The sequence below is a fragment of the Moschus berezovskii genome, chromosome 12, assembly GCF_049115385.1.
Source record: "Moschus berezovskii isolate FMDL1 chromosome 12, NW_MosBer_1.0, whole genome shotgun sequence".
In the NCBI taxonomy this organism is placed as follows: domain Eukaryota; kingdom Metazoa; phylum Chordata; class Mammalia; order Artiodactyla; family Moschidae; genus Moschus; species Moschus berezovskii.
In genome coordinates this window covers 63,139,482-63,165,642 of record NC_142471.1, presented here as the reverse complement: position 1 = coordinate 63,165,642, position 26,161 = coordinate 63,139,482, and the positions used below count along the sequence as shown (strand labels likewise).

Below are 26,161 nucleotides of genomic sequence, written 5' to 3'. Positions count from 1 at the left end.
TTACACTATATGTGCAGTGGCATATTATAGACTGTGATAAGTGCAATAATATATAATAAAACCTAGAGCAACAATTAAGAGAAGTACAGCTAATAAGCCAATAGTGAAAATAAAGTAGAATAATAAAAGTACTCTGTTAATCCAAAAAAGGGAAGAAAAAAAGAACAAAAAACAGATGGGACAAGCATAAAGCAAACAGGAAGATGGAACCCAGCCAAGTCAGTAAATACACAAAACATAAATACCCATTCATTAAAAGATAGATTGTTACAAATGAATAAAAAAGGAAGACCCAACTATACACTGTCTAAAGTAAACTCATTTTACATATAAAGACACAGGTTAAAAGAAAAAATAAGAAGGAAAGAAAGAAAAAGATACACCATACATACAAACACCAATGAAAAGAAAGCCGAAATGACTATATTTATAACATACAAAGTAGCTTTAAGAATTAAGAAATGTAACCAGGGATAAAGAGGAATATTTCATAATAATAGAGGAATCAATTCATGAAGAAGGAATATAATCTTAACAGTGTGTGTGTGTGTGTGTGCTAAGTTGCTTCAGTCGTGTCTGACTCTGTGTGACCCAATGGACTGTAGCCCTCCAGGCTCCTGTGTCCGTGAGGATTCTCCAGGCAAGAACGGTGCAGTGGGTTGCTATGCCCTCCTCCAGGGGATCTTCCCTACCAAGGGATGGAACTTGAGTCTCTTATGTCTCCTGTATTAGCAGGCAGGTTCTTTACCCCTAGCGCCACCTGGGAAGCCCTGTAACTCTAATAAAGAGTTATAAAATCAGAGCTAAAAAACAGGACACCAAGAGCAACTCATTAAAAAATGCTCAACATTATCGTGTGGTGTTAGTTGCTCAATCGTGTCTGACTGTTTGCGACTCACCAGGTTCCTTTGTCTATGGAATTTTCCAGGCAAGAATACTAGAATGGGTTCCCATTCCCTTCTCCAGGGGATCTCCCCAACCCAGGGATCAAACCCAGGTCTCCTGCATTGCAGGCAGATTCTTTACCATCTGAACCACCAGGGAAGCCATCCAACATCACTAGTCATTAGGAAATGCAAATTAAAACTATAATGAGATACAACCACAGGCTTGTTAGAATGGCTAAAATTTTGAAGTCTGACTACATGTTTGTAAGAATGTGAAAGAACTAGAAGTCTCATACAGTGCTGGTGCAAATAAAAAATGGTACAATCACTTTGAAAAAACTGTTTGTTTCTTAAATATCCACTTACCATATGAGCTAGTCATTTTACTCCTATGGATTTACCGCCCCCCACCCCCCATTAAAGCATCTGTATGTAAGACTTCTACAGAAATCCTCATGGTTGTTTTATCTATAATAGCCCTGCCACCCCCGCCGTAGAAAACCCACTTGTCCATCAACAGGTGAATATTTAAACATATAATACAATGTATTTCAATACACTTCAATAGACTACCACTATACAATAAAAAGTAATGAACTATTTGATAAATAACACAACATAGACAAATCTAAAAATAATTTTTTTTTCCCCTGAATGAAAGCTGCCAGGCCAAGGAAAAAAAGAGTGAAAACTATATAATACCATTTCTATAAAATTCCAGAAAATATAAACTATAGTTACTGGAAGCAGATGAATCGTTTCCTGGGGTGGGAGGAGGGAAGGGAAGGATGGAGGTATTCTAACAGGACAGAGGAAAACCTTTGAGTGATGCCTGTATCCATTGTCTTGACTTTGATAATGGTTTCATGTATATATATACATATATGTCAAATTTGTCAAAATACACACTTTATGTGCAGCTTACTATATGCCAACTAATCCTCAATAATGCTATTTTAAAAAAAGAGACAGTGTGTGTAGTGGGGTATTGGGCAAAAAAGGGTTTCGCATTTACCACCAACACCACTAACCCCACTGGCATTTAGTCTATAACTCACTTCACTTAGCCATTTACGTTTTTCATTTAATCAGCCAAAGTGTTGAAATAGGGGGAATATGGGAAAGGTGTTAAGAGAATAGTTCTTGGGATAGGCATGTTGCTTGTTTGAGTTAAGACTGGCATAGGCAACAAACCGCCCCATAGGACTAGTATATACTTATATCCACTGATTTTTACTTGTAATTAGGGAAGATGAGAGCAGTTGGTTTGAGTTTAAGAATCAAGAAGAGAAAGGATAATGAAGACATGGAAAGGGCTGGTGCACACTGAACCCCACTAGGTCCCTTGTCCTTGGTCTGGCCCCTGATGATTAGGGTCAGTGGCTGGAGAAGCTCTACTACTGTGAGATTTTGTGTACAAACACTATTGCTTTAGAGTCTAGATACACAATATGTGGTATGGATTCAGAGAAAACAGGCCCGTTCTGTCCATGTCTGTACAGAATCCAGTGCCTCTTGAGCATTCTGAAGTTTGACAGCTTTGGGCTCAGGGATAACTGGGGGGATAACACCCGTGGCACAGATGGTGGCATCTGTGTAATCAGGGGCAATGTCAGCAGTGGTGGTGGTGAGCTTCTTTCAGGTGGCTTTGAGCGCTCTGGGGGCTGAGCCAAAAGAACACACATACTGACGACTATGGCTAACAGTCATGTCTAAGCACATATACGAGGACTCCTCGGAGGCTTCCAGAAAATTCAGCGAGGTGGAGGTTTTGTGAGTAGAAGGTAGAATAAGACCTTAAATTATTTATGTTAATGTGATTTAAATCCAAAAACTCAAAATTTCTGCTAATATTAAAGTTATACACTATTAACCTGGGCTGAAGTAAGGAGCTAGGAAAAAAGAAGGGAGATAAAAAGGACAATTCATTGTGGTTTTTCCCATATACTGTCTTGCTTTCTGCTTCATTTTGTGCTTTTCCATCAACCACCTTTCCCTTGCTGTCATAATTATGGATCATGTTGGCTTACTGCCAAGAAATAATGGCATCAGTTAGATAGCATCACCAGCTCAATGGACATGAATCTGAACAAACTCTGGGAGATAGTGAAGGACAGGGGAGCCTGGTGTGCTGGAGTCCATGGGGTCACAAAGAGTCGGACACAACTTATTGACTGAACACCCACCACAACAAAGGTGAACATGAGGCATTTCTTGACTAAGAAAATTCATTGAACGGTCCTCTTGCAGACAGTCCAGTTTAGAAATGTAAAAACCTTGCAAAAGAAAATGCAATATATTCTGGCTCCCATTTTAATCTGATCTCTCTTTTCTTCTAAGAAGAACAAATGCCAGGGAGTTCAGGGTCATAATAGACAATATTGAGATTCCAGTGATCACATGCCAACTAGGAAGCCATGGTATTCAGTTTCTAAGCCCTGGGTGTGTTGCAGCTGTGCACTTGAATCTGGGGAAGGGCTAAAGTTTGAAAAAAGCTACCAGTACCCCTGATTCCTGTCTTCAGTTCATAGCCATTGCTTTTGAGATCTACCTTTCATCTCAGTAAACAATGTAAAGCACCTTAATGTACATACTTGTACCACAGTATATACATTAAGTATAATTCATAGTATATACCATAGCAAATATGCTTAGTGCAGCAAACCTTGAAAATATGCTAAAGCTTGGCTACCAGGAAGTTCACACATAGATATAATGTTCAATTGCAGAAACCTAGTTTCCCCAAATTCTTGGTATACTTATCCCTCCTCTTTCTATGTGTGGTTACATCTCTATTATTTTTGAACAGACCTGTCACATGTCTGATTTTATTTCATGTTGCTCCATGTCTTTTTTAGAAAATGTTGTAAATAGATACTGCATCTAAAAGCAAATTAACAAATATGTTCACAGACTTCATTCAGTCTGAACCTAGAATTATTTCAACATTGATTATTAGAATTATTCTACTTTACCTCATGCTTTTCAATAATCATTTCATCAAAAATGTTGATATATATATTATCTTTTATTTTAGATAAACTTGAGGAGTTACAATCATGTCCTGGTAAGCTGTAAATAAGAAAACATATTCAGATGTTTAATTGATTTTATAAAATCATTATTCACAAAGGACTATAAAATTACCTGTGTTATTTTCTTTTACAAAGTGTAAGCTAAGAAAAGCTATGTGTTTTCAAGATGACTGTTATCTTTCATTAGACTCAGTATCAAAAAATTTACAGACAATAAATCCTGGAAAGGATGTAGAGAAAAAGGAACCCTCCTACACTGTTGGTGGGAATGTAAACTGGTACAGCCACTATGGAGAACAGTATGGAGGTCCCTTCAAAATCTAAAAATAGATTTGCCATATGACCCAGCAGTCCCACTTATGGGCACATACCCAGGTGTGCACACATGCTAAGTTTCTTCAGTCATATCCAACTCTTCGTGACCCTATGGAATGTAACTCACCAGGCTCCTCTGTTCATGAGATTCTCCAGGCGAGAATACTGGAGTGTGGTTCAGTTCAGTTCAGTTGTTCAGTCATATCCGACTCTTTGCGACCCCATGGACTGCAGCACACCAGGCTTCCCTGTCCATCATCAACTCCTGGAGCCTATTCAAACTCGTGTCTATTGCGTTGGTGATGCCATCCAACCATCTCATCCTCTGTCATCCCCTTCTCCTCCTGCCTTCAGTCTTTCCCAGCATCAGGGTCTTTTCCAATGAGTCAGTTCTTCGCATCAGCTGGCCAAAGTACTGGAGCTTCAGCTTCAACATCAGTCTTTCCAATGAATATTCAGGATTGATTTCCTTTAGGATGGACTGGTTGGATCTCCTTGCAGTCCAAGGGACTCTCAAGAGGCTTCTCCACACCACATTTCAAAAGCATCAATTCTTCGGCACTCAGCTTTCTTTATAGTCCAACTTTCACATCCATACATGACTATTGGAAAAACCATAGCTTTGACTAGACAGACCTTTGTTGGCAAAGTAATGTCTCTGCTTTTTAATATGCTGTCTAGGTTGGTCATAACATTCCTTCCAAGGAGCAAGCGTCTTTTAATTTCATGGCTGTACCCACCATCTGCAGTGATTGTGGAGCCCCCCAAAATAAAGTCTCTCACCATTTCCATTGTTTCCCCATCTATTTGCCATGAAGTGATGGGACCAGATGCCATGATCTTAGTTTTCTGAATGTTGAGTTTCAAGCCAACTTTTTCATTCTCCTCTTTCACTTTCATCAAGAGACTCTTTAGTTCTTCTTCGCTTTCTGCCATAAGGGTGGTGTCTGCATATCTGAGGTTATTGGTATTTCTCCAGGAAATCTTGATTTCAACTTGTGCTTCATCCAGCCTGGCATTTTGCTGATGTACTCTGCATATAAGTTAAATAATCAGGATGACAATTGTATTGTACAAGCCTTGATGGACTCCTTTCCCTATTAACTAGTCTATTGTTCCATGTCCAGTCCTAATTGTTGCTTCTTGACCTGCACACAGATTTCTCAGGAGGCAGGTAAGGTGGTCTGGTATTCCCACATCTTGAAGAATTTTCCAGTTAGTTGTAATCAACACAGTCAGAGGCTTCGGCATAGTCAATAAAGCAAAAGTAGATATTTTTCTGGAACTCTCTTGCTTTTTTGATGATCCAACGGATGTTGGCAATTTGATCTCTGGTTCCTCTGCCTTTCCTAAATCCAGTTTGAACATCTAGAAGTTCCTGGTTCATGTACAGTTGAAGCCTAGCTTGCATAATTTTGAGCATTACTTTGCTAGCATGTGAGATGAGTGCAATTGTGTGGTAGATTGAGCATTCTTTGGCATTGTCTTTCTTTGGGATTGGAATGAAAACTGACCTTTTCCAGTCCTATGGCCACTACTGAGTTTTCCAGATTTGTTGGCATATTGCATGCAGCACTTTCACAGCATCATCTTTTAGGATCTGAAATAGCTCAACTGGAATTTCATCACCTCCACTAGCTTTGTTCATAGTGATACTTCCTAAGGTCCACTTGACTTTGCATTCCAGGATGTCTGGCTCTAGGTGAGTGATCACACCATTGTGATTATCTGAGTCATGAAGATCTTTTATGTATAGTTCTTCGTGTATTGTTGCCACCTTTTCTTAACATCTTGTGCTTCTGTTAGGTCCATACCATTTCTGTCCTTTATTGTGCTCATCTTTGCATGAAATGTTCCCTTGGTATCTCTAATTTTCTTGAAGAGATCTCTAGTCTTTCCCATTCTATTGTTTTCCTCTATTTCTTTGCATTGATCACTGAGGAAGGTTTTCTTATCTCTCCTTGATATTCTTGTCAAAACCCATAGAACATACAAGGCTTCCCAGGTGGCACTAGTGGTAAAAAATCTACCTGTACTGCAGGAGATGTGGGAGACACAGGTTCAACCCCTGGGTCAGGAAGATCCCCTGAAGGAGGGCATGGCAACTCACTCCAGTATTCTTGCCTGGTGGGCTATAGTCCATAGGGTCACAAACAGTTGGACATGACTGAAGCAACTGAGTATACACACAAAAAATGAATTCTAATGTAAACTGTGGACTTTGTCTCATAATATGTCACCACTGGTCCGTTTCATAAGAAATGTACCATACTGACACTTAGGGAAGCTGTGTGTGTGTATGTGTGTGTGTTGAAGGGAGAGGATATGTAAGAATTTTGCTTTCTGCTCAATTTTACTAGGAACCTAAACTCTCTAAAAATGATAAAGTCTATCAATTTGTTTAAAATGGAAGAAAAAGAAACTCAATTTCATTAGAAATCCAGGAATGTAAATTAAATCACAGTAAGAATATCACTTTAGATCCACCATATTAGAAAAATTAATTTAAAAAATATTAAATATTATTTAAGATGTGGCACAATAGGAACTTTTATACTGAGAGTGTATATTGGTACAATCACTTTGGGGAAAAAATTGACATTACATAGTAAAGTTGAAGCAATTCCACTCCTGGATATGGATTCTGGAGCAGAGGGTCTCAAAGTGTCTCCTGACTAGTAGCATCAGTAACACCTGGAACTTGTTAGAAATGGAATTATGTATCAGCCCTACTCTAGAGCTACTGAATTAGACACTATGGAGTTGGGCCCAGCAATTTGTTTAAAGAAGTCATACAGGAGATCTCAGTGCACAAAATAGCCTGAGAACTACTGTCTTAAAATGAAACTCTTAGATGTGTGTTCCAGACAACAAGTACAAGAATGTTCAGGGTAACACTATTCATAACAGCAAAACACTAAAACCAGGCAAATGTGCATCAACAGGATAAAGAATAAATGAATTTTGGCATTTTAACACAGTGGAATACTATAACGAAGTGAAAATGAAGGAAGGAATAATTATGAATATGGATAAATCTCTCAAAACAATGAAGAGAAAAGAAACAGGTTGCAAAAGATAATTCAATTTATATACAGTCAAAAAGCATCCATAAATAAATAAAACATAGCTAGGGATGAATATCTATGATTTAAAATCATAAAGAGAGGGAAGGATAAACACAAGGGTAACATGGCTGTTATCTCCGGGGAGAGAGGAAGGGGATACAGTTAGGTATTGGCACAGCAGAGCCTTCAAAGTTACTGGTAACACTCCATTTTTAAAGCTAAATGGTAGATACACAAATATTCATTTTCCCTCAGAACTTATATTTACATATACTTATACAGGAGTTTCCCTGCTGACTCAGTGGTCAAGAATCCACCTGCAGTGCAGGAGCCACAGGAGACTCGAGTTCAATTCTTGAGTCGGGAAGAGTCCCTGGAGGAGGGCAGGCCAACCCATTCCACTGTTCTTGCCTAGAGAATCCCACGGACAGAGGAGCTTGGTGGGCTACAGTTCACAGGGTCAAAGAGTCAGACATGACTGAAGCGACTTAGCACACACGCATACATTATCTATGTAAACACACTTCATAATTTAAAAACTTAAAAATGAAGCCTGTATCAATCATTATTTTTAATAGATGACTCAAGAAAATAATTCTGTTATTGGTTTATTTTAGAAGTTAAGGAAAAATGGACTCCAACTTACATAAAATCTACTTTAATTTCTTCGTTCCAGCACGGATGAGATCCACTGGCAATGCTGGTTTGGTATACAGTGTGCTGAAAGGAAACTTCCACAAAGGGGCGTACAGTATCCTGAAACACATGATAAGCACTGACTAGGTTTTTGTAATATTTTATACAGTTGATAAAAGGTAGAAGTTAGTTACTGGCTGATAACTAGATGGTTTGCTTTTTCTAGTTTTTCAAACAACCATTATTTATTTATTCATTCATTCAATTAAGATTTCATCCTATTTAATATCAGGTACGATTTTGCTGCTGCTGCTAAGTCGTTTCAGTCGTGTCCGACTCTGTGCGACCCCATAGACGGCAGCCCACCAGGCTCCCCCGTCCCTGGGATTCTCCAGGTAAGAACACTGGAGTGGGTTGCCATTACATGGATATTGTTAAGGATTTTTATCTTAAGTCTGTCAGGAGAAAACAAACAATTAAGCAAATAATGGCAATGAAACATAAGAAATATATTCAGGATGTAATAGTTACTCAGGAGAGAGAATGATTAAACTTTTGGGGGCGAGGACAAAGAGAATTCACAGAGAACACACTGCGTGGGCTTGAGCTTTGAAACATTAAATAGCAATTCATGTGGCCAGTAACACATGAACGTGAAGTATGGTGGCCATTCCAGGCAAAGGAAAGGGCAAGAATGGAGGACTTCTAGAACGCAGTAGTGTGATATATCGCAGTGGGGTGGAGAGAAATGTGGCAGACTGATTGGCAGATAAGAACCAGATAAATACAGATTTTGGTAGACTTTCTGAGGAGCTTGCATTTTATTCCGTAGACCCTGAGGACAGGGTAGTAAAGAATGAAATGGTTAGAATTACATTTTGTAAATATCACCACCACTGTGTTATGGAGAGTAAACTAGAAGCCCAAGAGAGTAGCGATGGACAGTCCAGTTAGGGGCCAGCTGCCATTCAGGGAATACATGATCAAAACTGCACTTTAGAGAAGTGTTAAGTACTTACCTCATTTAAGAGTTCATCTGAGGCTAATGATTTGATTGTTTCTTTATGTCTGAGGCGAGACATGGATGATATCAAACAAGTAGGCATATCCAAGGACCTTCAGGAAAAACAATATACAGACATACATTTCAATTAATTTCAATATTTGTTTTGGTGCGAGTAGGTGTGTTTTTGCTTATGTTTATGTGCAGTGTTGTTGGGTTTCTGCTTATGCTTATAGAGATAGGTAAGTCAGTTACCCTGGATCTTACAGTTTGCTTTGGATCTTCATATCATAGATGGTTAGAGATAAATCTTCCCTGGTGGCTCAGACGGTAAAGCGTCTGCCTACAATGCAGGAGACCTGGGTTCGATCCCTGGGTCAGGAAGATCTCCTGGAGAAGGAAATGGCAACCCACTCCTGTACTCTTGCCTGGAAAATCCCATGGACAGAGGAGGCTGGTAGGCTACAGCCCATGGGATGGCAAAGAGTCAGACACGACTGAGCGACTTCACTTAGAGATAAATATGTGATAAGCACTCCTCTGAAAGGGTAGTAGCTCCTCAGTGCTGAGCTATGGATGGGAACCAGTCTGTAGTAAAGTCTTCACTGATCCTCAGCAAAAAGGGAAAAATAGGATAGGTAATACTTGGAACTATATTATTCCTATTTTTGGTGTTACAGTATTCTTTCTTTTATAGATTAATTATTGCAGAAAGTGAAAGTCACTCAGTCGTGTCTGACTCTTTGCAACCCCATGGACTAGATAGTCCATGGAATTCTCCAGGCCAGATAACTGGAGTGGGTAGCCTTTCCCTTCTCCAGGGAATCTTCACAACCCAGGAACTGAACCCAGGTCTCCGCCATTGTAGGTGGATTCTTTACTAGCTGAGCTCCAAGGGAAGACCAATAAGCCCTAATATTGTAGAAAATGGTAGTAATTTTAAAATGTCCTTGTTTCACAAAACAGCCTTGAAATGTGCATTTGTTTTGAGAATATCAAGTGTATCATAAATAAAATCATATTTACAAAACATAGGTAAAATCTTTCAGAGGTTTTAACTGTAGATTAGTAGCTAGTAAGCAAAATGTTTCTCATAGGTAGAATTCACGGGATAAACATAAAATAAGCAAGTAGAGCACACCTGTGTTAGATGTAGATAGAGAGGGATACTCAGTATTTCTGAGGTACCTGGGTATGAAATATTCACAATATATAAATTATATATGAGATTAAACATATGACACTTGATATTGAGGATATACTAAATATTCAGGATGACTTCATTTGACCATTCTGACCCCACATAACCTCTGCCCAAGAAACACAGATAAAACACATCATTCTGAGTGCCTGCAAAAGAAATGGTAAGATCTGATTTTTATAGAAGTCACCTAAAATGACAAGTCCAAAATGGAGCCTATTCTCTCCTGTATTCTACTATTCTACTTCCAACACTGTGAGTGGACAGTATAATTGGCAATAGCTGCTTAAGTTTTCAAAATAGGGAATATGGACAGAAGGCATTTATTTAATGTAGCACCCAAAATATACATGTTAAAGATACTTCAGGCATCTAAAACTTCTGCAAATTTTTACTGCATAGCAATGACAGTTAAATTTGACTATTCAAATGAAGATTTCAACTCTCATTCAGCTTTTGTATGTAGAGCATCAATAAAGTGCAAAGTTTTATTAAAAAGACCATTTAGAAATTTACATTCAAGACGTTTTTTGTCCAAAAATTGGTGCAATTGCCTTACCTATTAACTGTTGCTTTCCTTGTAGGAATATTATAAGCTCTCAGTATTCTGATAAGAATCTTAATCTCTCTATCACAGATAGTCTGTGCTGCCACTTTTTTCCTTTCTTTCCTCTGAGGCTTTAACTTTCTTCGTTGTTCAAGAAGCTTACAAACTGCATATGTCAACTGGCTAAAAAGTGGTCAATCAGATTGATATAAAATAACTTAAGATTTGCAAGATAACGATTTTTAAAATTTATTATAAATAAGGTCATTATTCTGAACCATGTTCTCTTTACTGTGTAGAGGAGACAGAGTTATCTTAGGCCCAAGAAAATAATCTTTTTCTGAGTGTAGAAGGGATTCTGTTTTAAGAGAGCATCTGATTGCTTCATGTTCTTTGGGTACATGGTCCAAGAAGAGATAGGGCATGGAGAGGTAATCCCATGAAACATGATGCTATTTCAAAAGATTATTCATTTTTTTAGGAATCATTCTCTTGATCATTTTCTACATAGTTCTGAGTAGGAGTTAGTTATAAGTGCTGCAACTCCTGGCAACACAAACCTATATGGAAACACAAAATTATATGGAATTATAACTTTATGGTCACACTTGTTTTCCTCTAAAGACTGAAAATAAAAACTTCAGACTACCCTACAAAGTTATAATAATCAAAACAGCATGGCACACACAAAAAAGCATAGTACTGGCACAGAAATAGAAATGCAGATCAATGAAACAGGACAGAAAGCCCAGAAATAAACACATGTACTTATGGTCAATTAATCTAAGGAGGCAAGACTCTATACAATGAAGGAAAGACAGTCTCTTCAATAAATGGTGCTGGGAAAACTGGACAGCTACTTGCAAAAAATGATATTAGAACATTCTTTGACATCATACACAAAAATAAATTCAAAATGGATTAAAGACCTAAATGTAAGACTGTACACTATAACACTCTTAGAGGAAAACATAGGCAGAACACTCCTGACATAAATTGCAGCAACATCTTCTTTAATCCCTCTCTCAGAGTAATGGAAATGGAAAAACAAAAATAATCAAATGAGACCTAATTAAATTAAAAAGTTTTTGCACAGGAGAGGAAACAATAAACTAAATGAAAAGACAGCTCACAGATTGGGAAAAATATTTGAAATTATGTGACCAAGGGATTAGTCTCCAAAATTTATAAACAGCCCATGATGCTTAACATCATCAAAACAACTTTATCAAAAAAGGGGCAGAAGACTTAAACAGACATTTTCAACAAAGAAGACATATAGATGGCCAAGAGGCACATGAAAAGATGTTCAACATTGTTAATTATTCAGTTCAGTTCAGTCACTAATTATTAGAGAAATGCAAATCAAAACTGCAAGAAGATATCACCTCACACCAGTCAAAATGTCTATCATCAAAAAACTCACAAACTATAAACATTGGAGAGGGCAGGAAGAGAAGAGAACCCTCTTACACTGTTGGTGGGAATGTAAATTTGTGAAGTCACTATGGAGAACAGTATGGAAGTTCCTTAAGAAACTAAAAACAGAGCTACCATGTCATCCTGTAACCTCACTCCTGGGCATGCATCCAGAGAAATACATGGTCTGAAAGGGAACATGCACCCCAGTATTCATTGCAGTGTGTTTACAATAGCCAAAACATGGAAGCAGCCTAAATGTCCATATACAGGAGAATGGATTAAGAAGGTGTGGCATATATATATATACACACACACACACACATATATGTTTCTTAATCTATATATGTTTCTTAATCTATATATAATGGAATATTACTCAGCTATTGAAAAGAATGAAATAAGGTCATTTGTAGCAACATGGATGGACTTAGAGACTGTCATACTGAGGAAAGTAAGTCAGAGAAAGAAATGTTGTATAATATCATTTCTATGTGGAATCCAAAAAAAGATAAAAATGAACTTATTTACAAAACAGAAACAGACTCATAGAGAACAAACCTATGGTTATGAGCAGGGAAGGGTTGAGGGGGACAGTTAGGGAGTTTGGGATTGACATGTACACACTGTTATATTTTAAATGGATAAACAACGAGGACCTACTGTACAGCAAAGGGAACTCTGCTCAATATTCCGTAACAAGCTAATTAGGAAAAGAATTTGAAAAAGAACAGATACATATATAACTGAATCACTTTGCTGTACACCTGAAACTAACACAACTTTGTTAATCACCTGTTCAGTTCAGTTCAGTTCAGTCGGTCAGTCGTGTCCGACTCTCCGCAACCCCATGAATCACAGCACGCTAGGCCTTCCTGTCTATCACCAACTCCCGGAGTTCACTCAAACTCATGTCCACAGAGTCGGTGATGCCATCCAGCCATCTCATTCTCGGTCGTCCCCTTCTCCTCCCGCCCCCAACCTTTCCCAGCATCAGAGTCTTTTCCAGTGAGTCAACTCGTTGCATGAGGTGGCCAAAGTATTGCAGCTTCAGCTTTAGCATCAGTCCTTCCAATCACCTGTACTCCAATGTAAAATGAAAAGTTAAAAAATAAGATTTCATCATTGACGTACATGCATCACTGTCAGTTTGATTCGGTCACTCAGTCATGCCTGACTGCAGTCTCCATGGCCTGCAGCATGCCAGGCTTCCCGGGTCCATCACCACACACACAACTATATACGACTACGTAATAGATAACTAATGAGGACCAATGTGTAGTACAGAGAACTCTACTAAATACTCTGTAATGGCCTATATGGGAAAACAATCTGAAAAAGAGTGGATATATGTATATGTATAACAGATTCACTTTGCTGTACAGCAGAAACTAGCACAACATTGTAAATCAACTATACCCCAATACAAATTTTTAAAAAATAAGTTTTCATTTAAAAACATGTGCTCATAGAAGAATTACTTCAAGGTGTATTTTAGAATAGAAACCCCTCCCCCAAAATATATCTCAGCATCCTAAACCAATTAAAACCTTCCTGTTAATACTAAGAATCTGCAAGTGCCCCAGAGTGGTTTCCCAGATATGTAGCATCCCTAATTTCTGTCCCCTACCCTTAAGTCTCACAGATAGGACAGTATGAGAATTGAGTTCCTTCAGCAAAAGGCTCCCCCCATAGCTGCGTGTGGATCACAGAGTCCTTATATCAGTCCTTGCTGAGGATTCAGTTTTGAAAGGGGGAGATTATAGGCTAAGTGCATGGTGCTACCACCAATGATTTTTCCAGAATCAGTCCCAGGACAGGGAGATCTATGTGCAAAACTAATTTGGGACAAAGGTGTTTTGCTTTTTTTTTTCCTTGCCACAAGAAGAGGGTTAAAAACTAAAATACTATACAATTGAAAATATAGATCATACAGATATGTCCAAAATGGAATTTTAAAATTATTAAAAATATTTAAATAACTATATTTCATTTTATGCTTTGTAACTGGATTTTGACATTAATATAAAAAGAGAACTTATGTGAGGACTCTGAAGCTTATAGCTTTATATTTCAGACTTAAATAATAATAATTTTAGAATATACCTTGCAGATACAATTTCTTCATAATCAGCCACAATATCTGATAAGTTAAATTTGCTAACTTTGACAATTCTTCTCATTACCAACCTTCTCATCTACAAAAAATATTTTTAAGAAATGAAGAGTTCATATTTTAAGATTAAGTATAAACAATGCTACTGGTGTCATTCTTTTGTTACTTTTTGTAAGTAAGGAATGGGAAGGGGAATTAGATAAGTGAAAGTATGGTTCTGTTTCCTACCATCATCAAAATCATTCCTAACACTCTCATTATGACCCTCTCATCTCTTTTTCAACCTAACTTGGAGTATTCACATAGGCAGAATTAGTCTTCACCAAAGATGACTACCTGTGAATGTGTTTTTACAGCAGTCACTTGTATTCACACAAATCTCAATCCACAAAGAAATGTCATCGCATTTCTGTATGTCCTTTGAGTTCATTCTGTTCTGATCTTAAATTCTCATTCTGTCTCCTTGGTAAGATATTCAGTGCTTCAACAGAGCCATTCCCCTAAGCCTGTGCTGCTTGCAGAACCCACAGAAATTGGTTCCTCTAAGGACTCTGAAATTCCTTAGTCTGAGGAAATTCCTCCCTTTCTACTCTAATCCCATCCTTCACATCAGGTGTAGACTTTTAGAAATGAACCCAGGAAGAAGCTTGTCTTGAGGCAAATTTCTGCTTTCTGTCCTGCCACAAATCATCCTGGAGATAATGTAACCTAGACACTGTGTATACGTGAACGTGTGCTAAGTCGCTTCACTTTTGTCTGACTCCTTACAACCCTATGGACTGTAGCCCACAAGGCTCCTGTGTCCATGGGATTCTTTAGGCAGGAATACTGGAGTGGGTTGACATGTTCTCCTCCAGGTGATCTTCCCGACCCAGGGATCGAACCTGCATCTCTTACGTTTCCTGCATTGGCAGAAGGGTTCTTTACCACTAGCACCACCTGGGAAGTCCAACCTAGAGACTAATGATCTGCTTAAATTATATAGGAAAATGAATGGGAAAAACAGAATTCCTAAGAATTACTCTGCTGTGTGTGTGTGTGTGTGTGTGTGTGTGTGTGTGTGAGTCTGTGACCCCATGGGCTGTATGTAGCTCACCAGGCTCCTCTGTTTATGGAATTTCCCAGGCAAGAATACTGGAGTAGTTTGCCATTCCCTTCTCCAAGGGATCTTCCCAACCCAGGGATTGAACACAGGTCTTCTCCATTGCAGGCAGATTCTTTCCCATCTGAGCCACCAGGGAAGCCTGTATGGGCAACAAACTGCTTGCCTTGAAGGTGAACCACATCCCTCTCCCTTCTGACCCCATTACTGTGCTTGAGCCCTCCCTCCCTTTCCTTCTTTCCCTTCTCCCATTCTCTCTCTCTCTCCTTTGCTCCACGGGCAGCACAGGGACTGAGCTCCTTGCTGTTCCTGCCACAGGCGACGCATATTCCTTTCTCAGTTTTCACATGTGGTTCCATCAGCCTGCGATGTTCTTCTCCCCTGAAAACCCTAACTTTTTGGAGCTCCAACTCCAGCTCCCTCAGCTTTCAGGTCTTTGTTGGTGTTACCTTCTCAGGGACTTTCCTTGATCATCTTATTTAAAATTGTACTCCACATCCCAACACACACACACACACACGCACCTGTGCTCTTTTCCAACTGTACTTGTTAGAGCACAAATCACAATCTAATACACTAATATTCTGTTCATTATCTGACTTCTCCGACTAGAATGACTAGGAGGTCAAGGATTTTAGTCTCTCTTGTTTACTGCTGTAATTCCAATCTCTAGTATAATTCATGACTAAGAGCAGATGCTCAGTAAATATTTATTGAGTAAATTAATGGAAGGGACAGATTGAGGGGAGCTACAGGCCTCTTAGATGCAAATATTTCAGCAAAACTTTATCTAGCAATCCATGAGACTGCTGGGATTTTACTGCTCCAACCCTCACCTCAGGTACCACTGACCCCAGTAACACAGCAGGGAGTTTAACCCACATAACTCACAGTCAGATTTAAATACCCGTGGCCCTATGAGGCCTCCAATGTCAAACCAGGATTCCAGCACCTATAATTAGAGTCATTATCCTTCAATTTGTAGTGTGAAACTATCTCCATATAGCAAAGAAGTCTTCACAAGGAGCTGAACACAATCACAAAATGTTCTTGACACTCCTTTGCAGGACCCTGCATGAAGTTCCAGAATCCTCAGACACTTGCGCTCTTACCAACTTCCTGATCCTCTGCTACCCTCCCTCCTGGGGTCCTTATCCATCAAAAAGAAGAGAAGGGATGAGTAGGGTATGTGTTCCCTTTTCTTATAAGAACACCTCTTTATTTCCTAAGACATAAATCTCATTATTAAATCACCTCTCAACTCTTTTTAAAAGAAATATGGAGCTAGTAGGGCTTTTCAGGTGGTGCTAATGGTAAAGAACCTGCCAGCCAATACAGGAGACATAAGAGATGCGGGTTCAATCCCTGGGTCAGGAAGATACCCTGGAGGAGGGCATGGCAACCCACGAGAGTATTCTTGCCTAGAGAGTCCCATGGACAGAGGAGCCTGGTGGGCTACACCCCACAGGGTCACAAAGAGTTGGACACAACTGAAGTGACTTGGCACACACACATGGAGTTAATAAAGAAGGTGTAGGAGGGGCAAGGGTGAGTGGGAGAAAACACCTGCCAATGATAAATAAGAAGTGCTCAAACAGACGATAGCTACAGTGGTCTGCATTTCCACCATGCTCTCAGAGGAACAGAGTACAAACTAGCACAGTACTTGCAGTTTCATCATTTTACTTCAGAAGAAAAGCAAGACAGGCATTTTTATTGTCTGTTTTTATAAAACAATAAAGCAGGACTCGATGCATAGATAACTTGCCCAAAGACAAATGGGGTGGTCAGAACAGGTCTGCACGTCCCTGCCTAGGGCTCATCTCGTCACACAAGGTCACTTCTCTCCTGTCTTTACAAGGTATTTGGTGTGTATCTCTTAGATCTTTCCACAGCTCTCTGCTTTCAAGTTATCCTGAAAGGCTTCTCTGGTGCTCTATAGCAAGGGCTATCAATTCTACTCTTGCAGAAGTCTTAGAAATCTCCTCAGCCTTCTGGCTTTATTCCTAACCTCATTAACTGCTCAAACGTGTCTCAACATTTCCTGAGTGAAGAGTACTGTGCTGGGCATCATGGATCTATAGATATAGTCCCTTTGCTCTGGAAGCTTAGGGTGGAAGGATGAGGGGTCAGTGGAAAGACATCAGGAGTGAATCTGATTGAGGGATTCCACCTCAAACCTGGCTTAGGCTTTGGCAGGGTGTTCTGTAAATATCTGAAGTATGTCTTTTTCTACCATTTTCTGTCTCCTAGCAGGTCCTCCATCCACTGTCTCCTGAACTGCTGTGGTGTGCGGCATTATGAGTTGTTAATAAAACTAGGGAATCTAGCAAAGTGCTGGTGTACTTCTCAAAGTGAATTTTCAGGGTCAGTCAAGAAGAGATGGGTGTAAACAGAAAAAGTTGGAATATGCTCTAATAATGAGTTTGCTGTCAACTGAAGTAACTGTTGCATCAATAATACATGTCAACTGTGTTCATTTACAGATGGTTGATAACTAACTCTGAAAAAGAAGTCTGAATGGAACAGAAAACCCCTTAGTGATCAGAAAGAGGTGAGGAGCAACCAGGTCTGCCCGTCTGACTCTCTGGGAAGAGTATAGTACTATGCTATGCATCCAGCAGACTAGTTTTCACAAAAGTAAATTCAAACACACTGACAATATTATTTTGTTGTTGTTACCTTTTTCAGAAAATTGGCAGAATTAATCCTTTGTGCAGTAATAGAATTCACATCTGAAATGGACATATCCTTTTCTATCTGACTTTCATATTCCTGTAAGCAGAGAAATTAAATTAGTTTCTTTTTTTTTTTGGCCATGCCATGCAGCATGCAGGATCTTCGTCCCCCAACCAAGGATCGAAGCTGTGCCCCCTGCCCAGGAAGTGCAGAAGCTTAAACCACTGGACCACTAGGGTAATATCCTAGTTTCACTCCCTGAATGTAACAAAGTTTAGATATGATATGCTGCAATGAAATATTAACTACTCATTTCAGTTTAATTGTAAGAGATATTGGCAACACTCTGGAATTGGGAGGAGAGAATGTTTCTTTAAGATTTTTCTCTCTGAGAATTAGCGAAGAACCGTTATATTTTGTTTTCTTCTAGGGGGAGTTTCATTCATCTTTTAAAACTAAGTACTGACTGAGAAAACAAACTGCAATTGAGAAAATGGTAAGAAGATGTAAAGACAACTGAGAACTATTCTTCATGTGTCCATTTACCTGGTATCATTAGAAACAAAAGAAATATTTTTGGGCTCCAAAATCACTGATGCTGATTGCAGCCAGGAAATTAAAAGACGCTTACTCCTTGGAAGGAAAGTTATGACCAACCTTGATAGCATATTAAAAAGCAGAGCCATTACTTTGCCAACGAAGGTCCGTCTAGTCAAGGCTATGGTTTTTCCAGTGGTCATGTATGGATGTGAGAGTTGGACTGTGAAGAAAGCTGATCGCTGAAGAATCGATGCTTTTGAACTGTGGTGTTGGAGAAGACTCTTGAGAGTCCTTTGGACTACAAGGAGGTCCAACCAGTCCATCCTAAAGGAAATCAGTCCTGAGTGTTCATTGGAAGGACTGATGCTAAAGCTGAAACTCCAATACTTTGGCCACCTCATGCGACGAGTTGACTCATTGGAAAAGACCCTAATGCTGGGAGGGATTGGGGGCAGGAGGAGAAGGGGACGAGAGAGGATGAGATGGCTGGATGGCATCACCGACTTGATGGATGTGAGTTTGAGTGAGCTCCGGGAGTTGGTGATGGACAGAGAGGCCTGGCGTGCTGTGATTCACGGGGTTGCAAAGAGTCGGGCACAACTTACTGAACTGAACTGAACATAAAACAATATTGAGCATCTGTCTCTTCATGTACTTGTTGGCCACTTGTATGTCTTCTTTGGAGAAATGTCTATTTAAGTCTAAAAATGATGGCTTTTTAAAGAGATCAAAATGTAACAGAAAAACATTTGAACTTCCGAGCCAGTAGTCCCACATTTCATATTTGCCTGACTGGTTCCTTGTGATGCTATTTAACTTGTTTCTCTATTCCTCATATTTCTAGTAAAAAAAAAAAAAGTCTTAATTTGATTCAGGTAAAACATTGTTGACAAGGGTATAACAAACATGTAGTGCTGTGTATTTCATATTGTATCACATTAGGAGGCAATAATATCTGCCTGTCCTTTATCAATGTTTTAGTTTACTATTGCTGCTGGAACAAATTATCACAGATTTAGTGGCTCCAGACAACACAAATTTATTATCTCGGAGTTTTGTAGGTTAGAAGCCTAGATTGTCTCATGATACAAATGGACTTATCTATAGTGGTGTTAGCTCTTTATTCCAGGTTTCACAAGGCTAATACCAAGGTTTAGGCCAGCTGGGTTCTCACCAGTGGACTCTGAGAAGAATCTGTTTCTAAGCTCATCTAGATGGTTGGCAGAATCTAATATCTCATGGTTACAGAACTAAGGCCTTGTTTCCTCACTAGCTGTCAGTTCGGGCCCACTCTTAGCGTCCAGAGATCTCTCTCCAATCTTCACAGGTGGACCACTAAGTCACAGAGCCAGCAACTACATGCTGAGTCCCTCTCATGATTGGAATTCCTGATTTCTCCTGCTATTGCAAAAGCGATCTTTCTTTTGCTCTTAGTTGGAAAGTTTTCTCTGCTTGTAAAGGCTCATACAATTAAATTAGGTCCACCCAGATAATCAACCATAATCTCCCTATTTTAAGCAAGGTACATTGCATTTTCATAGGTTCTGGGCATTAGGGAGTAGACATCTTTCAGTTCAGTTCAGTTCAGTTGCTCAGTCGTGTCTGACTTCTTGCGACCCCATGAATCACAGCACGCCAGGCCTCCCTGTCCATCACCTTAGGGAGCCATTATTCTGCCTACCGCACTTAATAAGATTAAGCTGGATCACTAAGTCAAGGTGGTAACAACTAGATTTCTCTATTATAGAGGTACAATTTTCCTTTTAAAATAAAAAAGTAGCTATTTATTCTTAAAAGTGAATATTATCTTCAGCAAATTTATTACTTGTGCAGGTGGTACTAGTGGTAAAGAACCTGCCTGCTAAGGCAGGAGACATAAGAGACATGGGTTAAATCCCTGGGCTGGGAAGATCTCCTGTAGGAGGGCACGGCAACGCACTCCAGTATTCTTGTCTGGAGAATCCCATGAACAGAGGAGCCTGGAGGACTACAGTCCATAAGGTTGCAAAGAGTCGAACACGATTGAAGCTACTTAGCACGGTCAGCATGCACAGTTAGCTGTAGATTCTCTTATGTTTTCCACATAGACAAATGAATTTTCTGCAAACATGGGTAGTTTGTCTCTTCCATTCCAATTCTAATTTTCTTCTTTCCTTTCTTATTTCTGGCTTAATGCATTGGCTCTTACTGGTAGAGATGATAGCAGGCATTTTCAGGTTGTTGAGATTAATGGGAAAACTGATGGTTAGCTACTAAGTACAATGTTTGTGTAGGAGTCTATGAGGAAACTGATTTCTGATAGTGATCATTATACCAAACAGTTTCAGAGCCACACAGATAATAGGGCACTGAATCAAATCAAGGGATAGTTTATAAGGAACTGGTTTTCCAGAATGCTGAAAAGCTGGTGACAGTGAATTTGCTCAGGGACACCTAGGCACTGGCTCTATTTCTTCTCTTGAAGGATGATATAGCCTTATTGACCTTGAATTGGGTTTAAGAACTAGAGGAGTCCAACATTCGTAAACAGTCCCTTAAATGGAAGTGCATTTACCATGAACATATTAATTTTTCTGGGGTGGTAATGTAAATCTTGCCTATTTTGAACAGGTATTTTGTTTTGTTTTGTTTTTTGTTTTGTTCTTAGCTCTTGCAAAACCCTACTCTATGTGGACATGCCACAAGAAGTTTAATATTCCCCAACCCCCACCATAGTACCAGAGTCCAGGAAAAACCAACCACAAAATTTGCTGCACTTTCCTGCCCTGTGTTCTGCCCGACTTCTGTATATTTCTGCATTCCTGGCTAATTAAATCTGAAACTCCATCTAATTATCCAGTGGGTGTGTAGGTGTCCTCTTCTCCCATTCCCGCAATTCTACAATTGACCTGAAACACTTCTTTTCAAAGCAGTTTGCATCAGCAGAAAAATCCAAAATACTGAATATTTTTAATCAGTTTAAAGACATTCTCTTCTAATTCTAGGATGCTAAAAGCTTTCATCATGAATGAGCACTGAAATTATTAAGTGCCTTTTGGGCATTTATTAAGAGGAGCATATTTTTTCCTTCCTTAATTCTGTTAATGTGGTAAATTATATTAATAGATTCCTTAATTAGATTAGCTCTGTTACCTAGAAATAAACCCTACTAGATTATGATGTACAATTGTATATTTATATATAATATATTGCTTTTTGATTTGTTGAAATTTTATTGGGGAGTAATAGAGGGATAAAAAATTAGGAGGCACAAACTATCATGTATAAAATAAACTACAAGGACATGTTGTACAACACATGGAATATAGTCAGTATTTTATAATAACTGTGAGTGAGTGACAGTCACTCAGTCGTATCCAAATCTTTGCGACCCCATGGACTGTAGCCTGCCAGGCTCCTTTGTCCATGGAATTCTCCAGGTAAGAATACTGATGTGCTGTGCTGTGCAGTGGGTTACCATTTCCTTTTCAACCCACTCCAGTATTCTTGCCTGGAGAATAACTAGAAATGGAACAGAACCTTTAAAAGTTGTAAATCACTATACTATACACCTGTAAAACTTTTATAAATATTGTACATCAAATACACTCCAAGTAAAAAAAAATTTTAAGAACGGGAAAATTTTTGTCTACAGATAGTCAGTTTTTAAAAAATTAAGACAGATTTAAAGCAGCAAAACATTAACTTATCATAGTAAAAGCAATATTCAAATAGAAACCAAGTACCTGGAAGACTAAATCTGGAATCTCTCTATCATAAAGGGGCATTTGCTGTAGAACGAAAACATCTAGTTGACCAGCATTTCTAAGTTGCAATAGCTGGAAACGTTTACTCTTTTTCATTTCCTCTTCAGAAACAAAGTTAAATTCATCTTGCAACTGTTCAAGACGAAAATACTTTGGGATATCCTGTCCTTTATGTTTTATGTACTGTAAAACACAAATAATGTAAAGTCTTTGCTTAAAATAATTTTTTTAAAATTCAAGACCTCAAAACAGTTGAAACTGTGAGATATGCGAACTGCAATATAAACAGGAAATGGAACAACTGAATGTAATAGAAAATCTGAAAAAAAAATGCAGAATCTAGCCTACATAGATTCTCAACCTTTTCCTGGTCATGATTTATACAGAAAATGAAAACATGTTACTGTACAATGGGTTAAAAGATGATGCTTTTTATATCCAGTTGCTCCATGAGCTGAGAGAAGTTCAATAGCTCTATGTACAAGTAAACAATTCAGCATGTCAGTTGGGAAGCTATGATCTGAGGAAACTTAATTGCAATAATCTATGCACTGCTTTGTTCAATAAATGCAAATGTGAGGACACAGTACATGAGAGGAAAAGTGCTAGTGCCATAAGAGAGACAAAGATTTACTAGCTGTAGTTCCACAGGGAAAGACAAAGCACATGGACGAATGACTACAGTAAAGGCAGAGTGATAGATCCATTTGCTATTGATCAGTCGTGTTTGACTCATTGATCCCATGGACTGCAGCATCCCAGGCTTCCCTGTCTTTCACCATCTCCTGGAGCTTGCTCAAACTCTATCTTATAAATAGATCCATCAGTTCAGTTGCTCAGTTGTGTCCGACTCTTTGTGACCCCATGAATCACAGCACGCCAGGCCTCCCTGTCCATCACCAACTCCCGGAGTTCACTCAAACTCACGTCCATCGAGTCGGTGATGTCATCCAGCCATCTCATTCTCTGTCGTCCCCTTCTCCTCCCGCCCCCAACCCCTCCCAGCATCAGAGTCTTTTCCAGTGAGTCAACTCGTCGCATGAGGTGGCCAAAGTATTGGAGTTTCAGCTTTAGCATAGTCCTTCCAATGAACACCCAGGATTAATCTCCTTTAGAATGGACTGGTTGGATCTCCTTGCAGTCCAAGGGACTCTCAAGAGTCTTCTCCAGCACCACAGTTCAAAAGCATCAATTCTTCGGCGATCAGCTTTTTTCACAGTCCAACTCTCACATCCATACATGACCACTGGAAAAACCACAGCCTTGACTAGATGGACCTTTGTTGGCAAAGTAATGTCTCTGCTTTTTAATATACTGTCTAGGTTGGTCATAACTTTCCTTCCAAGGAGTAAGCGTCTTTTAATTTCATGGCTGCAATCAGCATCCGCAGGGATTTTGGAGCCCCCCAAAATAAAGTCTCTCACTGTTTCCACTGTTTTCCCATCTATTTCCCATGAAGTGATGGGACCAGATGTCATGATCTTTGTTTTCTGAATGTTGAACTTCAAGGCAACCTTTTCACTCTCCTCTTTCATCAAGAGGCTTTTGAGTTCCTCTTCACTTTCTGCCATAAGAGTGGTGTCATCTGCATATCTGAGGTTATTGATATTTCTCCTGGCAATCTTGATTTCAGCTTGTGCTTCTTCCAGCCCAGCGTTCCTCATGATGTACTCTGCATATAAGTTAAACAAGCAGGGTGACAATATACAACCTTGACGTACTCCTTTTCCTATTTGGAACCAGTCTGTTGCTCCATGTCCAGTTCTAACTGTTGCTTCCTGACCTGCATACAGGTTTCTCAAGAGGCAGGTCAGGTGGTCTGGGATTCCCATCTCTTTCAGGAATTTCCACAGTTTATTGTGATCCACACAGTCAAAGGCTTTGGCATAGTCAATGAAGCAGAAATAGATGTTTTTCTGAACTCTCTTGCTTTCTCCATGATCCAGCCGATGTTGGCAATTTGATCTTTGGTGCCTCTGCCTTTTCTAAAACCAGCTTGAACATCTGGAAGTTCACGGTTCACATATTGCTGAAGCCTGGCTTGGAGAATTTTGAGCATGACTTTACTAGCGTGTGAGATGAGTGCAATTGTGCGGTAGTTTGAGCATTCTTTGGCATTGCCTTTCTTTGGGATTGGAATGAAGACTGACATTTTCCAGTCCTGTGGCCACTGCTGAGTTTTCCAAATTTGCTGGCATACTGAGTGCAGCACTTTCACAGCATCATCTTTCAAGATTTGAAATAGCTCAACTGGAATTGCATCACCTCCACTAGCTTTGTTCGTAGTGATGCTTCCTAAGGACCACTTGACTTCACATTCCAGGATGTCTGGCTCTAGGTGAGTGATCACACCATCGTGATTATCTTGGTTGTGAAGATCTTTTTTGTACAGTTCTTCTGTGTATTCTTGCCACCTCTTCTTAATATCTTCTGCTTCTGTTAGGTCCATACCGTTTCTGTCCTTTATTGAGCCCGTCTTTGCATGAAATGTTCCTTTGGTATCTCTAATTTTCTTGAAGAGCTCTCTAAGACTTATTAAAGAAAAAAAAAAGAACAGGAGGTCAAGAAAAGAAAAGCCGATATCTAACTGAAGTTGTTGCAGGGAGAAGTCAATTTTGACTCCATGTTGAAACTGTTTCTTTGACTTGCTTTCCGTTTATATTGTTATTAAAATCACACATAATGGCCTGCCTCAAAAAACCCTGCCCCTCTGCCCGACTTAAGCTAAAGTGCCTTTGTTCATAACCCTGTCCACCTGACTGGCAGGAAGAAAGAAATTAACACATTCCCCTGCCTGAGGCTTGCAGTTCCAGGAGATACTGGAAAGATTAAAAGTCCTTTTTACTTTGTTTCCTTATGTCCATCCCCCATCTCTGATCCATAAAAGAAACTGGCATCCAGATGCTGACAAGATGGTTATTTTGAGATGTTAGTCTGCCATCTTCTTGGTCAGCTGGCTTTCCAAACAAAGCCGTATATCTTGCCTCAACACCTTATCTCCCGGATTCACTGGCCTATCGTGTGGGGGAGCAGAGGTAGCTTGAACTCGGTAACAAGGTTGCCAAGGAAGTATTTACCAGACTTGCAGGGTGGGTAAAATAGCTGATATAGGCACCCTTCTAAGCAGAGGGGAATGGCATGGATAAAAGTATGAGGAAAGCATTTTTGGAGCACACAGAGCAGTTTAGTTGGCTATGAGCAGGAGTAGTAGAATGGCTAAGCCACTCCAGTACTCTTGCCTAGAAAATCCCATGGATGGAGGAGCCTGGTAGGCTGCAGTCCGTGGGGTCGCTAAGGGTCGGACACGACTGAGCGACTTCACTTTCACTTTTCACTTTCACACATTGGAGAAGGAAATGGCAACCCACTCCAGTGTTCTTGCCTGGAGAATCCCAGGGACGGGGGAGCCTGGTGGGCTTCCGTCTATGGGGTCACACAGAGTCGGACATGACTGAAGTGACTTAGCAGCAGCAGCAGCAGCAGTAGAAGTGAATAGAGTCTTTGAGGGAAGGAGGAGGTCCTCAGCAATTAATAATATGGTCGGTACTCAGTAGATGTACAACTGATATCAACCTGGAGATTATTCTGCTGGATGCACCAAGCAAGGGCTGCTAAATAGTGGTAGACTACCAATCATTTTCCCAGGCGTTGAATTTCTAACTGCCTCATAATACTGTAAACTGGCTGAAAACTTTGTCTTCAGGTTGACTTTTAATGACTCCTAGTGCCTAGAAAAATATACTGCAAACTGTGGAGGAATATAAGAGTATGCTGCTGCTGCTAAGTTGCTTCAGTCGTGTCCGACTCTGTGCGACCCCATAGACGGTAGCCCACCAGGCTCCACCATCCCTGGGATTCTCCAGGCAA

At 39.6% G+C, this 26,161-nt stretch overlaps 1 protein-coding gene across 2 annotated transcripts in view; it reads right to left on the bottom strand.

The window, feature by feature from the left end:
- The window catches only part of CC2D2B (coiled-coil and C2 domain containing 2B), a 96,578-nt gene that overhangs the window by 25,695 nt on the left and 44,722 nt on the right, over positions 1 to 26,161 (bottom strand). For both annotated transcript variants that reach the window (XM_088842194.1, XM_088842195.1), the window contains 7 exons: positions 22,274 to 22,477; positions 18,012 to 18,104; positions 14,218 to 14,309; positions 10,705 to 10,875; positions 8,961 to 9,057; positions 7,952 to 8,061; positions 3,863 to 3,959 (listed from right to left, as the gene is read on the bottom strand). In XM_088842194.1, the coding sequence (XP_088698320.1) occupies positions 3,863 to 3,959; positions 7,952 to 8,061; positions 8,961 to 9,057; positions 10,705 to 10,875; positions 14,218 to 14,309; positions 18,012 to 18,104; positions 22,274 to 22,477 (864 nt within the window). The remainder of the gene's footprint in view (positions 1 to 3,862; positions 3,960 to 7,951; positions 8,062 to 8,960; positions 9,058 to 10,704; positions 10,876 to 14,217; positions 14,310 to 18,011; positions 18,105 to 22,273; positions 22,478 to 26,161) is intronic.